Consider the following 16,848-nt stretch of genomic DNA (forward strand, 5'->3'; position numbering starts at 1 on the left):
TGCAAGAGGGAACACCATAAGAGGTTGATAACTTACAAACCTGTTTTGCTGCACATGCCCTTTGCTCAGGTTTGGTTTTTAACATCTTTTATTATTCAGTGAACTACAGCAGTGTTGTACTTGCTTCTCCTCCTCTGCAATACTTTCTGTATGGTCTGTATTTGCTAGATCCCACTCTCAATTATTTTCTAATTCATAAACTGCTCCAACTTACCTTTTTCCTCGGTCTCAATTTCTCTCTCCATTCCTTCAGTTCTTGGCTGTGCTCTTCATCTAGCTCCTTTAGCTTCTGAGTCTCATGCTCGACCAGTAGATGGCATTTTTCATTCTAAAACAAGATAAAGATAATCCTCATGTAAAACTAATTCAGATTAGGCAACGCAACATTTGTACAGTGACATATGTTGTCCTAATTCTCTCTAATTAGCTTATTCTGTGTAAATAGTGACGTGAATAATTACAAGATAAAAAATATGTTACAAGACTGCATTATAAAAAGCTAATCTTTGATCACAAGCAATTGAGATAAGCAATACTTGTAAATCCAAAGATACTGTTGAGTGTCATTAAGGCAGCAGCTGACAGTGTTACTCAAAACTGTGTTTCACCATCTAATGATGCTTTTCAAGGTCTAACAGCATTTCTGCCTTGCTTTCTAAAAACAGTTTGTGTAATTTGTTAAAATCCATTACAGTAAAAAGGAGGTTGCTTTTTGGAAAGATTTCAACTCTTGGTGCTAAGGAGCTGAGACTAAGAATTGGGGCCTAAGAGAGGAGTTAAGAAATGTGCTTGCAGAAGCAGCCTCAGAATTACCTTAGGAAAAGGGTAATCAAACCACTCATCAGACTCACATTCCTCTCAGGAAGGTACACATGAATCTGCCTAACTTCTAGAGGACTTTTGAAGCATATTAAGAAAAAAAAATAATTATTTGTCTACATCAAATCTTTGATCTTTAAGAGCAGTTGGCAATGGCAGTCTCTTAACCTCATGTTCTTGTTTCTAGGGTTCCAGTCCCAACTGGGTCTGATGCAGAGCACAGAAACAGAGAAACAAAAATGTCAAGCACTTGGCTAGACCTGAGTGCTGCTGGGGCCAATTTTTCCTGGTGAAGCTCAGAGTAGCCCTAAGCTGTTCAATTTTACTTGAGCTGAAAGTCTCACAAGATTCCCACGGTACTTGGGGATTTACTGAGCTGCATTAGTGGCACAGTCAGGGACTGTTTTCCCAGGATGTAAGAAAGTGAATAAAGCAGAACTGGCTTCAATGGTCATTGGAAGGTTTCTCTATGCAAAGGTGATCATTTAATGCTATAAACCTCCCTTGTGTTCCTGAAACAGGGAAAAGCAGATTTAGTGGAAAAGGAGATCTAGCCCCTGGTAGACAGCAGAAACTTTTACAAAAAGCATATCAAAAAGGGAACAAATCGAGCTCCCTAGCACAAGAAGAGAATTCCTTCTGAGTATCTTCCAGAAGTTCAAATGCACAGGGCAGCCTGCACTTTGTACAAGTCACATCATTCCATGGACTGCTACAAATGACCTGTGGATAATACCTGGTGCTGCCTGCCTCCCTTCTGATTAATGATATTTCAGCAAAATCAGGTTAAAAGGAAATGCTGCCTACAGAAAATAGCACTGGGAAATTGAAAAATGTTCTAGAAGTGATCATCAGCTTCTGGTTCATGCTCTTCTTGCATGTAAAATGATTTCTCATTAATTGATGTAAGCACATGACCCTGTTTAAGCATTATGCTGCAGGCCTTTGAAAACAAAGTTAAAAAAAAATCTACACCAATCAGTAAAAAATGAAGGAGAAGGTGTTTCTGCTTCTTCTGTATCTGTTATTAACCTGAGTCTTCCCACCGAATGTGCATTTAACATCATCTATTTTTAACCTGCAACTGATGCAGTTCTCTGATGTTTGCTTCACACTGCAGCTGAAGGTCCCGCATTTGATTTTCGTGTTTCTGGTGCTGGGCCAGTCTCTCATTCTTCTGTCTCTTTTCTTCTTGAAGAGCAAACTGAAATTAAAAATATTGTGCCTCTAGATATAATAGTTTACATGAATCAAAAAACCTGCATGTAACACAATGAATACATACAGCAAAAGTGAAAATAATGGTCTTAAAAGATTCAAAGTGAATAGGGAATGCCCTTATAGTTTTGGTTATTATTCTATTTCTGTGTCTAATTTTTTTCCTCTAATTTTTCCTTTTAGCTTGGCACATTTCACATCCAGATTCCTGAAATTAACTCCTTCTGAAGATAAGTGACACAGCAGTGTTGCTTAAAGTGTTGGTTAAGGTCAGTGTTACACTGCTACAGAAGATTGTATTTTCCAGGTTTTTCATCCTTTCAGTGTTTACCATATAAAACCAGTATTTGGGACTGTTGTACATCAGTAGAAAACCAGCTTTTAAGCCTCTTCACAACATTTCCTTTCAAACAAGGAGTGAATACCGACAGTTTTAATTCAAAAGCTCACAAAAATCAGGTTTTTGAGGAATCGCAGAACAGTTGAGGTTAGAAGGGACATGCAAAGATCAACACTCCTGCTCAAAGCAGCTAAAGCAGGTTGCACAGGACTGTGTCCAGTTGGGTTCTGAGAGGTTCTTCCCACTCTCTGGGCAACCTGTTCCACTGTCTGACCATCCTCACCCTAAAGAAGTGTCTTCTGATGTCTAAGTTGGATTCCTCCACTGAGAGGAGTGTGGCTCCACCTTTGCTCCTGCCCATTGGGTGCTTATACACATGGGTAAGATCCTCCTTAGGCCTTCTCTCCTCCAGGCTGAAGCACCCCTGGTATCCTATGCATCTCTTCCTATAACAAGACCCATCTGTCCCTCAGGCCCTTCACTGGACTCGCTCCAGCAAATCCATGTCTGTCTTGTACTGGGGAGCCCAGGACTGTACCCAGCACTCCAGATGCGTCTCCCCAGTGCAGAGGGGAAGGATGACTTCCTCTGACCTCATCCAGTGCCTCAACCCAGTTTTGTACCATCTGAACTTGCTAAGAGTGTGCTCTATCCCCTCCCCTCATTTACATCACCTTAAGCATTTACACTACTAAAACAGTTTTTATTCATTACCTGCTTAATTTTTTCACGATCTTGGTCTGGAGAGGCTAATGAATTGATTCTTAAACTTTTCTTGAACATGGCCATTCGAGTCTTTGCTTCACTTCGCTGGATTTTAGGCAGTCTTGCTCTTTCCTGAGTTTGCTTGTTCTTTAACTCCTCGATAAGGCGTTGATTATATCTCTGCATTTGCTCCGTTTCCTAAGATATTAACCATTTGGAAAATTACAGAGTGACTATTGTGTTAGAATATTTGCATCTCATTTCATCAAGAAGCAGGTTGTTTGAGTCAGCTTCTTTCAACAGAATCCAGACCCAGCCCTTGTAATATCAATGGGGAGGAGGGAGGTCTTCCACTAACTCCAGGGAGCTCTGGGTCATGCCCAACCCAGATGAAATTCTCTAATGACTACACATACACATGTATTTTACCAGTGGTGGTTCAACTCCTGAATTGCATTTCTAAAAGTCTGTATTATTCAAAAGCAGAAACTTCTGTGGAACTGAACTTCCACTACTGCTGTGGTGCAGAGTCAGTTTGTTGCAGAAGCTGGTGAAAGCGACAGCCATCATGGGGATAACCAAACCACACAGAAACAAGCCTTCACTGGAGGCTGCTCCTGATCCATTCTCCAAGGGGACTCTATAATATTTCTCTTATTTGGTTTAAATTTTCAAGGGCTTCTATAGGGCTTAGCTATAAAGAGACTGTTGTCAGTTCCTTGTATAAATGCTAATCCAGTTCATTCTGTTAATTTAATTCCAGGCTGATTTACTAACAAGTAGACTTACTTAAGCACAAGCCAAAATAGTTTTGGTGCATAAGCAGAATTCAGTATTTTTTAATAGAAAAAGGTTGATGTTTTGGTTGGGTTGGTTTCTTTTAAACATAAAATTATACTTCAACATCCCACCGAGTTATTCAAGTAAGATAATTAAGATGTTTTTTTAAATTTCAACAAACCATACACAGCTTCAAAGTAACCGTGTTGGTCTTGCCTGTGCAAGCAGTTACCAGTAGAAATCGTAAGACTATTTGATAAAAGCCTTGGATATTATAATACATTAAAAGAAGTTTCAAAAGTCAACACTAACTTTTTCATGCCTCTTAAGCAGCTGGTGTCTCTGCATGAAGTACTGATCTTTGAGTTGCTGTTTGAGGAGCTGGTGTTTCTCTTGAAGATGTCGCTCTTCCAGCTCCCAGATTGCAGCTTCGCGAGCTGGAAGAAAGAGGAAGGCTGGTTCAGAAGGTACAACACAACACTTTCTAATCTACCTGCTAGTGTGTGTTTAGAAGCAGCCTACAAGTGCACTTTAAGAACAATGTTATTGCATTGCAAAGGTTTTTATTATAGTTCTAGAATAGTCATGAAGGTCTTCGATTTAAATACATTTAAGACATACTATTGTTTTATTAAAATACAACACAAATTTCTGACTTTAAAAAGAGCCTGTTGCTGGATACCTCTCATCAGCTGCTGTTTGTTGTTGAGGCAATCTCGTTCTATAGTGGCTAGTTCTGTCTTCTGCTGCTGAATAATTTTCTTCAGAGATGCATCCAGTTCTTGTTGCTGCTTCTGCACAAATTCTTGCTCCTGATAAAAACCAACAAAAGTAAATTAAATTGTGTTGTTCTAATCTCATTACATTTTAATGAAACTTCCAGTTCTCTCATTAGCTATATATGAAAACAAATACACCTATGAAAATTTGAGCTAACATGCCTTGGCTATAAAAGCATGCATCTCTTATTTTCTACATAGAATAGGTAAGAGTATATTTAAAGTTTAAATAATACCTTCAGAAATAAGACCAAAGGCAAGAAACTAGTCAGCAATCTGGAATTCTTTCCACCTCTAGTCTCTCCTCAAAACAAGCTGCAGGTTCAAAGCTAGCCAAAACATGTATTGGATATAAAGTTGATATAATCTGAAGAGTTAATTGTTCATTGTAAGAAAATTAAGGTGTTTATGGTTATTTTGCTTTGGATGATTAGTTAAAGCCTACTTAGTTACCCAGGGAGGTTTCAGATTTGTGTCTCAATCTCGAGTGGTTGGTTTATCCTGTTACAAACGCAAGGCTATCAAGGTTGGAAGCTCTGCAGTACTGCTATGAAGACACCCGATGGCTTTTGCAGGAACTGCATCCTGCAGGACTTGACACTTGTCACACCATAGCTGAGCTGGCGCCTCACAAACTGATTTGCAATCTGCCTGACGAGGTCTCCATATCACCTGCATCTTCCCATTATCCCGGGTGTATCACTCTCTCGCATCACATCATGAAAAGCAGGCAGCTGTAAGAATCCCCCTCCCATGCCAAAGACCATACTGTTGCCTTTCTTCCTTGCAACTATCAAAAAACCAACCAAAAACCCCAAATAATAAAAAAAATAATCTACAAGCATGCAGGCATGCACACACACGCTTCAATAACAAGAAATTAAAGCAGATGTGTCTACCATGATATAAAGGTCAGGTCAGAAGAAAGGATGATGGCAGTGACCTGTCAGAGCCAAGGTGGGCAGATGAAGCATTTGCTGTTATACATAACAAAGCAATGTTAAAGATGGTCTATTGGAAGGGAGATGGGATGAGGCAGGAAAAGAGTATTGGGCTACAGATCATCAGTGGAAGGGTCTCCTGAGCTATATATTTTATTTTTACTGAACCTATGCTACTTGCTAAAAGAGTTGTCAGCAACATACAGAATTAAATGCTTATTAAAAGCACTTTTTATGATGACCAGGAGAATCCTGGGTTTTATCTTCACAGAAGGTTATTAATAGGTGAGGCTTTCATCTCTCCCAGTGGACAGCAGTTACACTCAGACAGGTAACAGGAAACTAGAGGTGGAATAAGTAGGTGAAAAGTTCTGACAGCTGCAGAGCTCCTGGGGTAGCAAGAGAACTGGAAGGTCACTTCTGGAAATTAAGTCAGATAAACCTAACCAAATATATGGACTGAAGAAAAATACAGTTCTGTTTCCCTTTCTAGATGAAAAGGACGTGAAAACTACAAGTTTATTATTCTGAGGGAGCAGACACGTAATTAACATGGTGTTTAATTTGCCAGGAATTTTTTTATTTGGAGGGAGTTGAAGGAAAAGCTGCTCTAGTGTAGTGGTCAAAAAGCAACTATGTTTGAGCTTTACTCAATCATTTAAACACCAGTGCTGCTCTCACTACATGGTTAATCTTCAGAAGTTTCATAATTGTAAGGCAAACCAGGCAACCTCTCTGGCCTTTCCACTTCCCACACCTACTCAAGTATCACAAATAATAGAGATCATATCAGATGGTGAAAAAGGCAGACAGTGCAAGACGGTCGACCATTTTAAAATTACCACTTGGATTGGCCCAATAAACATAATAAAAAATAAAACTCATCCAGATATTTTTAAAATACATGGTTGCACCACACGCACAGCACAGAAGTCACACATTGTTTCTCACATGTGCTGAGCAAATAAGAACCACCAGAGAACAGTAATATACTGCAGTCTTTAGTGTCTTCCCAAACTTAAAAAAAAATACAAAATATTACAGGAGTTTGTTTTTTTTTTTTTTACTATGAGTGGTGCATCATTACATAAGTTTGTGCTAACCAAGTTGGACACAGCAGTGACATTGATCAGCACATGTGAGCACAAGAAGAGAAGACACACATCTGGAAAATAAAACTTCTTTTGTTTCGGATTTTAAGACTTACATCCTGCATTTGTGCGTTGAAAAGTGTACATGAAGACAACTGAAAAGACTGAATCATAACCTGAGCAACGCCCTGTGGGATACAATGTACTTTCTATGTCAGAATATAATGAAATATATTGCTGTTCTTAAAAAAAAAAAAAAATTAGATCTACTTTATGTTAGTAATATACATTTAAAATGTCAAGGCTAATCATGCAAAATAGTCACTGACACAAGTACTAGATATTCTAAAACTAAACATCTGCAATTTGTCTAGTACTTCTTTATTATTTCCAGTAAGGATATTTCACCTTTAAAATTTTCTTTCACCTCTCTTACTTCAACAAATTGAAACCAGCAAAGGAAACAAACTAAGTCTCTATAAATACTGTGAAAATATAGGGTTTTAATTGTTTCCTTATAAAGTTCAGATGCATATTCTTGTTATGGGGAGAGCCTGGTAACTAAATCATATTTGATCTTGGGAAATTCCCTCTTGAACCAAACACTTAATCAAATAAAGGTGCTATTATTTTCTACTAGGCCACTCACAAAACATTTAATCCTTAAGTTACTCAATTCAAAGCTGCTCTGCCGTGGTGCAAACTCACTCTGTACAAGCTGTGGCCATCACAAAGCCAATATTTTTCTGAAATACTAGCCCACGTTCCAGCTGGGTGGTATCAAAGCAGCAAGTCTGAAGGTGTGACATTACAGATGATGTCTTGTGAAGTTTCCATACACCTACATTTCAACATATGTAAATAACTTCATTTTACCTAATCTGCTCTGCTTCCATAAACAAGATGTCTCATGCTTGCATATTATCTCTCTTTTCCTCCTCTGCACTTACATTGCTCAAAACTAACTTCTGACTGTAAGCCTTGCAGTGTGATGGGTACTTACCACTCACAAAAGCACTGTAAATTAACTTGCCATAGAAAAATACGGCTCTTTTTCAGTAGAGCGTACAAAATGTGATACATAACAGCACAAACCAGGAAAGAGCTGCTCCTGTATTTCTACTCAGAATACTCTACAGGATGTGATATGGGAGTACTTGAAGAAAGAGAGCAGTATGTAGGGTTAGTTTGAGTTAAGTTCCATATTCACTCAACAACAACAAGAAGTGAAATCATCAAGCTGTGTGAATGCTGCTGCCTTTTGTAGTTTAGTAGCTTCAAGCTGCCGTTGTTACCTGAGCATGCTGGCTTTGTGCAAGCTCCTCTTTCTTGCGTTTCATGAGCTCTTTTCTCAGCTCTTTTGGTGCTTTCTCCACTTCACATAAAACCTACAGTGTATATAAGCATGCAGAAGGTGGCGAAAAGAACACTTTTTCTCCACAGCGAGCATTACTGTGAGTACAGGACATGCAGGTCAAGCACTAGAGGTACTGGGAAGCATGCATTACTTCAGGGGCAGGGATGTTAGTTTAGTGAAAAGAGCTTAATGAAAAGAGAAGGCAAAATACGTGCTTTATGTATGTCAGGGCAGTGCAGAAAGGAGGTATATGCCAGCCTCTTTTTGCATGCAAATGCTGCCCAGTGCTCTCTGACAGGGCAGTCTCTTCCTTGCATTTCATGCAGCTGCTAGAATAGTCAATAGGTAAGAAAACCACCACCTGCAAAAGTGCTATTTGCTCGGAGCACTATGGCAAAAGGACTAGAGTATGTTTACCTCATGGTAAAGTTGTAAAAAATGGTTGGAAGTTTAAAATAATGAAATTTTCCTCTGAAAACCAGCTATTTCTGACACTGTCTCAAACATGAATTTATAAGATGTCATTATTAGTGTCTCCAACCATAAATTACATCACAGGTTGTGTCTTTAAAATAATCATACAAGCAAATAATTAATTGGTCGTGTTTGGTTCTGAAGAATTTAAAAGCAAAAACTACCAATAACTAAGGATGTTCTCAAGAAACTTTCCGTGACAACATATGCTGGAATGAAAAATCTTTCAGTCCAAGGTGAATTAGACTAGATTAGTAGAAAGACTCTAAATATAAACCTGGCTACATCAAGTGACCATTAATCTGTTAATTTGCTGATGTGTTTTACTTATTTTTAAGAATTACAAAAATGTAGCACTTCACACTCTAATATAGCATGGGTAGTTTTAGAGCACCAGCTGCATTTTCCTTCAAACTGTAGATCATCTTCTTAAGCTTTAAGTACAAAACTATGCACCCGAAAACAAATGCCTGTTTGTTTAAGAGTGGAAGCATCACCAGAGAACAGAGTCCAAATCACCACGCGCTATTCCTGTTTCCATGAAAGAACTGCTTTTAGCCCAGAGCAATACGTAAAATTATTCCCGCTTTCCCATGTAGGACCCAATCACCAGTAAATAGAGAGAGACTCAAAAATGCAAGAGATACCACAAAAGGAGAAAAAAAAATGTTATTTACATTTGAGCATTTGGTTCAAACTGAATACAACTTATATTTTCTATGCATTTTGGTACTACAGGATCATCCTATGCAAAAGCATGGACAATGCAGGTTTCTACAGACACCTCTGTGAGTCTAGTAACTATTAAAGCAAACACTAGAGCCATTTATATAACAAACAAGCACTACACAATTCATCTGAAAATGAAATAAAACAGCTTTTAAGATGCAAAATCCATATCGAAAGACATCACCTTCTCTTACTCTAATGGGAGGAAATGAATAGCATAAGGTGTCAGTGTCAAATCTCAGTCATTTGCTTTAACTGTATGATACGTATGAAATTAACTGTAAAAGATCTTAGGTTATCCAGGCTTTTCTCTCCTGTCTGAGTTAAAAAAATAAATCCACATTAACTGCTGTCACTTCATATAGAGAGATTCTAAACATCATACATTCAGTAAAAATGTAACAAATTAACAAAAGAACCCCAAATCCCTGGAATTTAAGTGGTTCTTAGTAGTAATCAAGAACATACTCTTTTCTTTGAAATTCTAATTTGGCAAGTATGTAACCAAGTAGCTATAGCTGGATTGGTTTCAAGTAGAAACCTAAAGTATTTTTTACAGTCTTTAAGGAAACACGTTTTCTTGATTTAATATTTGAGAAAAAATATTTTATTAACAATTTTGTGAAAAATAAAGTCTTCTAATTTGGTGATGTTTTCCAGATTGAGTCAATACCTAAATCTTCCTGTTAGCTGTTTGTATTTCACTCTGGGCAGTAACACAAAATAAATAACACTGCCAGTAACCCTTCCACTCAGTATAGCACTTGAAGTTGATAAGACTTCTGGGAGACCTAACCCAACTGTTTGCTATGCCCATATTCCTTGTTTTCTGTACTATCATCATCATCTCTTACCTCCTTTTTTTTGTTCTTCAGCACGTTCTGGAATTTCGATAACTCCTTCTCCTGTTCCGCTTTGATGCGTTTTGCTTCATCTCGTAAGCGGTTTGTGTGCTCCTGCTCCAAGCGCTCTATTGTCTGTTTCTGCTGCTTTTCTAAGTTTTCTATTTCTTGATCATACTGTCTCTTTTTACTCTGTAAAAATAATTTGTCATCTCTTTTTAGAACACTACATTCTGTGAAGTGCTGTACCACTGCAGAGGATGGCCATGATCAACTGTTCTGGCAGGTAATTTCTAGCATACAAGCTGGGCACCCCACAATGGAAAATAATGCCATTTATTAACAAGAAGGAAAACTCAGCTATAGCCATCATAAAAGCAAATGTCTGATTGATGCTAGCAGTATTCTGCCTACTTCAGCAAGATGTCATATTTTAAGATCACCAAAATCCAGACACTCACTGTCATTTCCTGTTCAAAACGCCTGTACATCTGTTCTCGCTGTTGCAAAAGCTTATTACTGAGCTGCTGTTGGGCTCTCTGCTCCTCTTTCTGAAGAAGCCTCAGCTCTCTCAGCTCTTGACGTCTAATAATGAAAAATAACACTTAATATAAAATAAAAGAAAAAAAGTAGACAGTTACAAAAGATGAAAAAGCATCTGCAACTTAGGTCCAGTAAAACTAGTTTTGAATTGATTGTCTTGTTAAGAAACACTGCATTTCTTTCTGCTAACAAAATAATTGAAATTAGTGCCCAAACACAATAAGATGATCAGCTCCCTTCTTTTATTCCAGGAGAAAAAAAAAAATAGCTGCCAACCTCTTGCAAATTTTACTTTTAAAAAAACTTACCTTAGAAATCGCATTTCTTCACTTTTTGAGTCATTTTCTGTAACTATTTTTGATGTGGTTACACTCACTTCTACTCCATCAACAACAAACTTCCGAGTTTTCTTTAACGTTTTCTTCTGTCTTCGAGTTTCCTGAATAAAGAACTGGTAAGTTTTTCTGTACTTACGTTACTTTTTTTTTTTCTTAGTATTAAATTACTCCCAAATACTTCTGTGATGTCCTACTCTATAATAATCAGAGGAGTTCTTCTTGCTTATCAGGTACCTCAAATCATGTGAAAGCTTGAAAAGTTCTAATGTGCTGAGACTTCCTCTAGCTAGCAAAGGAAAACTGTAATTATTGATGATCTAAATTGCCAGAAGAAAAAAAATAATCTAGATAAACCGTGAAAAGAACTGATGCAGTTTTATTTTCTAGAGCCCGAGACAGTTGCAATTACTGTTTGCTTTTGACCACAATTTTCCCAGTCACTAAAACAGATACTTAATTCTGAAAACAGTACTGAAACAGAATAGCAATTTACTCACCTGCTTGCTTGTGCTTTGGACATAAAATAAATGAGTTAGTTTATTTTTTTTACATTCCTATGTATCAGTCAAAAATAATATGCTTAATAATAGTTTTAGGGTCAAACTCACATATGGATTTTATATAAAAGTACAAGACTGCTTATGCTTACCTGTAAAGATATTGATCCCGTCTCTTTGTTTTTACTAAGGAAACTAGAAATTGACAAGTTCAAATCAATGCTGCTGTTATCAGCTGTAGAACCAGTGCCTGAATCTGCATCATTTTCCTTCAAACTCTCTGACTCCAGATGCTGTGAAGTTTCCATTTTGTCTTGGTTCTCTGTTTTGACTTTCTCCTCATTTTCTTCAGTGCTAACACTAATACTGGGGACTGGAGTGACTTCGGTGTCACCAGCTTGTTCACTGGCAACCTCTTGAAGCTTATTCTTCATCATTTCATCAGAAGTAACTTCCAAATGTTCTCTGTCTATTTGAATATTGTTTTCCTGGATAATCTCAGGTCTGCACTCTTCTGAATTTTGGTCCATATCAGTCAGTTTATCTACTTTGTTCGAAGTATCCTCAGGCTTGCTTTGTATTTCCTTATGGTCTGTGTCATCTTTTCCAGAGTCTTTGATCTCTGGTTCCTCCATCCTGATTATATTACAAATACCCTCATTTTCACTTTCTGTCAGTATCTTGTCTACTTTGATCGCTTTATCTTGGCTTTCCAATAGAGTTTCTTCAGAGGGGATTATCTCATCCACCTGCTTAGCCTGACTTTCCACTGGCTTATCCTCTGTCTCAGGTATTTTATCCTCATCACTGATCTGTGTTCCAGCAATACCATCTATCTCCTTAATGTTGTCAATTCCACGCTTTACGAGTTCCTTTTCATCAGCCACTGCAGCATTAGGTAAAGTTTCTGTAGTGGTATCTATTATTGCCTCTTTCTGACCTTCATCTTTATCTTTCTTTATCTCTGTAGCATTTTCTGCAGGGACCTTCTCTTCCTTACTTTCTGAGAGATCTGTTCTGTTCTCCTTCTCTTCTTTTTCACCAGTTTCCTTAGAAATGGCTTCTTCGGTTTCTACAATATTTTCAGTTGTAAGTACTATTTTCAGTTTATTATCTTCTGCCTGTTCATTTCCCATGTCATTTTCCTTCTCTGTTTTTAGGTTGGGTTCATCCTTTATTTCTGATTTTGTTACAGCATCATGTTCTTTCCCTCCTTTCTGGGGTTCTGCATCTTCATGGGCTTTTTCTAGACTTTCTCTGTTCTTTTCAGCTGACAATATTTTGCCTTGCAAATCTTCACCAGTTGCCACAGAACCATTCTGCACTTTTGTATCACCAACAGTAGTATTAGATATGTTATCAGCTGTTGTCCTAAATTTGATATCCTCAGGTTCATCTCCAGTGGTTTTGTTATCTGGAAGTACAATGCTGGCTTTGTCCTCAATTGCATTACTTTCTGTTTTCTCAGAAAGAGATTCCAGAACAGAGGCATTCTGTGAAAGTTTATCCTCTTCAGAGCTGGCAATACTAAGGTCAGAGGATGCACGCTTATCTGCAGGTAACTGCTAAAAAAATTAAAGGAAGAAAGTATTTAATAGTTTTCTAACCTAAATAAGGCACAGTTCTATTGAAGAACACCAGAATAGAGGTGAATATTGTATTTATACGCAGGATTATAAGAATTTGGTAATCTTAAAGAGTACTGCACTTGGCATTAGCACATAACAACTGCAGGAACTGCAGACAAGCTCTGAATAGAACAGTTTCACAACAACCTTCTTCCTTCTCTCATAATTTAATATACTGTGATCGAAGGAAAGGGATTGTGGCCAGCCCTTTGCCTCCTACTTAACAGAATCTTCAAGAGTCTTTTTCCAATCACATTGTTTGGGTTTTTTTTTATTAGTTCAGTTCCCTGGTAGCCCCATCTACAGTTGGATTTGAAGGACACATCTTTGTGCCAGTTTTGCTAGGGATTCTATTGTTTGATTTACTGCAGTACTGATAAAAATACAATATTAAGACCTTCTGCTCCATAAAAAAAAAAATTATCTTCCCTGGTGTTCTTTCTTAAAAATGCCTGAAAAATTTTTCGTCTGATTTTTAACTACTGGTGAAACTCGATTAAAAAGGGTGAAAACCTCCAGTAGATGTGAGTAAGTGGCAATATGGAACCAGGACAGAAACAGTTACATGACTGTAGAAATTGCTGCTGCTGGAATATGAATGTTATCAGATTACACACAGAGATGCAAAAGAATATGGTAATAAAGTATCATTTTAACCATAATTGCCCTTTCACTCCTCAAAGTGATTGCGATACCTCTCTGTCTATATTTACTGCTAGAACCCTGTAATTTGCAGATCAGGCTCCTGGTTTGCTATTGGGAACATACTAGGTTAGCTATTGTAACCAGCATGGGTATGATTGCACACTCCCTACCTTAAGGTTTAGTACATATATGAGGACACAATGCCAAAGTTAAGCAGAAACAGAGTTAAATAAAAACCCAAGTTCTCCATAGGAAACTGGTGATTGAAACTAGCTCCATATTTAATAAAATAAGGTTTAGACTGACCAGAGAATTTTCTGTTTCTTCTTCTTCATCCTCATCTTTACCATCTTCAACTTCTTCTGTAACTTCAGCCTTAGCTTCTGCAATCAATTCTCGTATTGGTTTATTGGAAGTAACGGTAACAAATGGATGCTTGTGAAAATAAAAAATAAGTACAATATTAAGTGCTGAATTCATTGTACACAGTAGGAAAATAATAACTTGAAAGAAACATAACTTCAGACAAATGTTACTTTAGTTCTCTCAGACTTGAAGAGTCACAGTTAACATTAATCATAAGTCTTAATGCATTTTTTCTTCAAAAGTTTAAAAATAAAAACATCTGTATTCAAATATACTGTCTAGATAGTCTAACAGACTTGCTAAAAATACATATAATTCACTAATACTGACCTGCTTCATACTCCAAAGAATAAAAGTAGAAAGATTTTTTAAGAGGTTATTTTTCCTGGAAACAGATTTAATTTCCTTTCAATTCCACAGTTAAAATTATTTTCTGATAAGCTTTACCTAGAAATAGTCTTTCTAGAAAAAGTCTTCGTCTTTAGAACAGTTTTTCCTGAGAACAGCATAGACTTCTACATCTTTCTTTAGGAAGAAACAGCTACCAGTTCTTCTACTATCTGAATCTTCTTTCTCTGCTTGGCCCTGCTGCTTAAATCTATTCAACAGAGGCCGGATGTGTTCTGGATCAAGTAAATGCGTGCTGACGTCCAAGACAATCAAGTGTACCTGCATCTACTCTTGCTAAGCTGTTCTGCAGTGACAGCATTACAGAGCAAGGCTGAGCACTACAGCTTTTAAAACACCTGTCAGCAATTGACTACTTAGTTAAATATCTCCTTCATCCACACTAAGTATCCAAGTATAATTTAAATACTTATGAAAAATAATTAGTTATATTACAGCAAAATATGTAAACAAATAATTTGATCTGCACTTGGTATAATTTAATCAGATTTTACCAAATAAGGATCAATGCAACAATGTTAAAAACAAATTATTTACAAAGGCTTAATTTGAAATTATTGAAATAGTAGCTATAAGACTGATCTGCTTATCAAAATACAAAATATGCTTGCCTTTAAATAATAGTTCTGAAAAAATACATCTTCCTACCTGTAGAAGTTGAGCTGCACTCCACCTTGCATCTACATTCTTTTCCAAACATTTCTTCAGAAAATCTTTAAAATCTGACGACCTACACAAAAAGCACACAGGTAGTGTTTTTTCTTTAGTCTTGACATCAGACTAGTGCACAGTGAAATATTCTTTTGTGTTCATATGCATCTACACTGCAACTCCAGGTCCTGCTATTGATTTAGAAAAACAGAAAGACAGTGGGGGGAATGCAACGCCAATGTGGCACAAATAGAATCTTTGAAGTATTCTTCCATTTATAGAAGAGTTTACTTTTGGCTCTGGATTTATAATACACCACATCTGCTGTTTCACTAATTGAATTACATAAAGATAGTAAAATGACCAAAGAAATAAATGCTTTGAAAAGTGTTTTCTTAGTATAAAAATACTAGAAGTTCAAATAATCCTCTTTCTCAGGTGGTTTTCAGATATTTTACTGCATTTGTAAAAACATATCTTGCATATATTTTTATGCAAAATCTGCAAAATATGTCAGTATAAGAGCTCAAATACAGAATCACAACAAAAAGCCATCATCTCTGTGAGGGAGAGGGAGGGTTTAGTACATATATGACTTGGCATCCCTCATGCTCATAATCTACAAATTGGGCTAGGAAAGTTGTAAATAGAAGACAAACCATTTTGAAGGCTGTGCCAACATAGGTGGGTCAGATTTTGCTATTTTCAGAAGCACTCGCATCGGGTTTAATTCATGATGAGGTGGCTCTATTTGAGCCATTTCTATTAAAGTAATGCCAAGAGACCAAATATCAGCCTTGTAATCATAAGGCCTGTCTTTAGAGGTCTCACACATTACTACTTCTGGAGCCATCCTGCAAAGAGAGTAACGAAGAACCAGATCAGAAAATGCACTCTTAGCTGTTATTAAAAAGGTTCTAAATCGATTAATTCACAGAAGCTTTTTAAGAAGCACACTGTACCATCAGTATCTTTACACAGTATTTTATGAAGCTTGTGATATTAACAATCTAAGTAATATTAAGACATTCGTTTATACTAAAAGATTAGCAAAACAGTGCACTTACCAGTACGGTGTACCAATAAAAGAATCTCTTCTTTGTATTGTTCTTGTGTTTTTAGCTGATACTCCAAAATCCGCTGAAAGTAAAGAGTAGAAGGCTGTTAACTGAGTGGTGGAGAACATCTCTCATATTTTTAAACTTAGTTGTCTCTGAAAATGTTATATGTTTCAGAGAAAATACTCAGCAGTATTAAGACTTCAAAGTGAGAGAAAATATTTGTATTTTGATAACTGAGTGCCAAGGTTCTCTAGCATTTCTACTAAAAGATGCTGCATAAATGTCATTCCCCATTGCCAAAAAAAGGAATGCTTCTGCTGAGTAGTGTGGGACAAGACCCACGTATGTATTTACTGTAGGAATAAGTGGGTTAAACTACTTTAATTAGAAAATAATTTATTTAGCCTATGAAGGCTTTATTCTTCAGACATGGCATGTTAGCGCTCTCATTAAGTCCACAACTCATTTAATTTTTAATTTCAGGATTCAAATTCTCATAAAGCTGGATTTTCTCTTAATCTTACAGGTTCTTTCCATATTTTTCATTTTATATTAAATATCTGAAAGCTCATATATGCACCTTTGATGTAACATTCAACCAAAAAACAATTTTATCTTTGCAATTAATTTTGCTTG

At 36.9% G+C, this 16,848-nt stretch overlaps 1 protein-coding gene across 6 annotated transcripts in view; it reads right to left on the reverse strand.

Moving 5' to 3' along the window:
- The window catches only part of SLK (STE20 like kinase), a 70,574-nt gene that overhangs the window by 27,669 nt on the left and 26,057 nt on the right, over window positions 1-16,848 (reverse strand). For 3 of the 6 annotated variants that reach the window (XM_051616564.1, XM_051616559.1, XM_051616563.1), the window contains exons 5-18: window positions 16,219-16,291; window positions 15,811-16,005; window positions 15,149-15,230; window positions 14,033-14,161; window positions 11,606-13,018; window positions 10,927-11,057; window positions 10,537-10,660; window positions 10,088-10,267; window positions 7,969-8,061; window positions 4,545-4,674; window positions 4,175-4,299; window positions 3,092-3,280; window positions 1,898-2,023; window positions 215-328 (exon numbers count right to left, since the gene is read on the reverse strand). In XM_051616564.1, the coding sequence (XP_051472524.1) occupies window positions 215-328; window positions 1,898-2,023; window positions 3,092-3,280; window positions 4,175-4,299; window positions 4,545-4,674; window positions 7,969-8,061; window positions 10,088-10,267; window positions 10,537-10,660; window positions 10,927-11,057; window positions 11,606-13,018; window positions 14,033-14,161; window positions 15,149-15,230; window positions 15,811-16,005; window positions 16,219-16,291 (3,104 nt within the window). Of the gene's footprint in view, window positions 1-214; window positions 329-1,897; window positions 2,024-3,091; window positions 3,281-4,174; window positions 4,300-4,544; window positions 4,675-6,789; window positions 6,862-7,968; window positions 8,062-10,087; window positions 10,268-10,536; window positions 10,661-10,926; window positions 11,058-11,605; window positions 13,019-14,032; window positions 14,162-15,148; window positions 15,231-15,810; window positions 16,006-16,218; window positions 16,292-16,848 lie in introns of all 6 variants that reach the window. The other 3 variants (XM_051616560.1, XM_051616561.1, XM_051616562.1) reach the window with 3 other exon arrangements.

Source organism: Apus apus, chromosome 4 (genome assembly GCF_020740795.1).
Source record: "Apus apus isolate bApuApu2 chromosome 4, bApuApu2.pri.cur, whole genome shotgun sequence".
Taxonomy (NCBI): Eukaryota; Metazoa; Chordata; class Aves; order Apodiformes; family Apodidae; genus Apus; species Apus apus.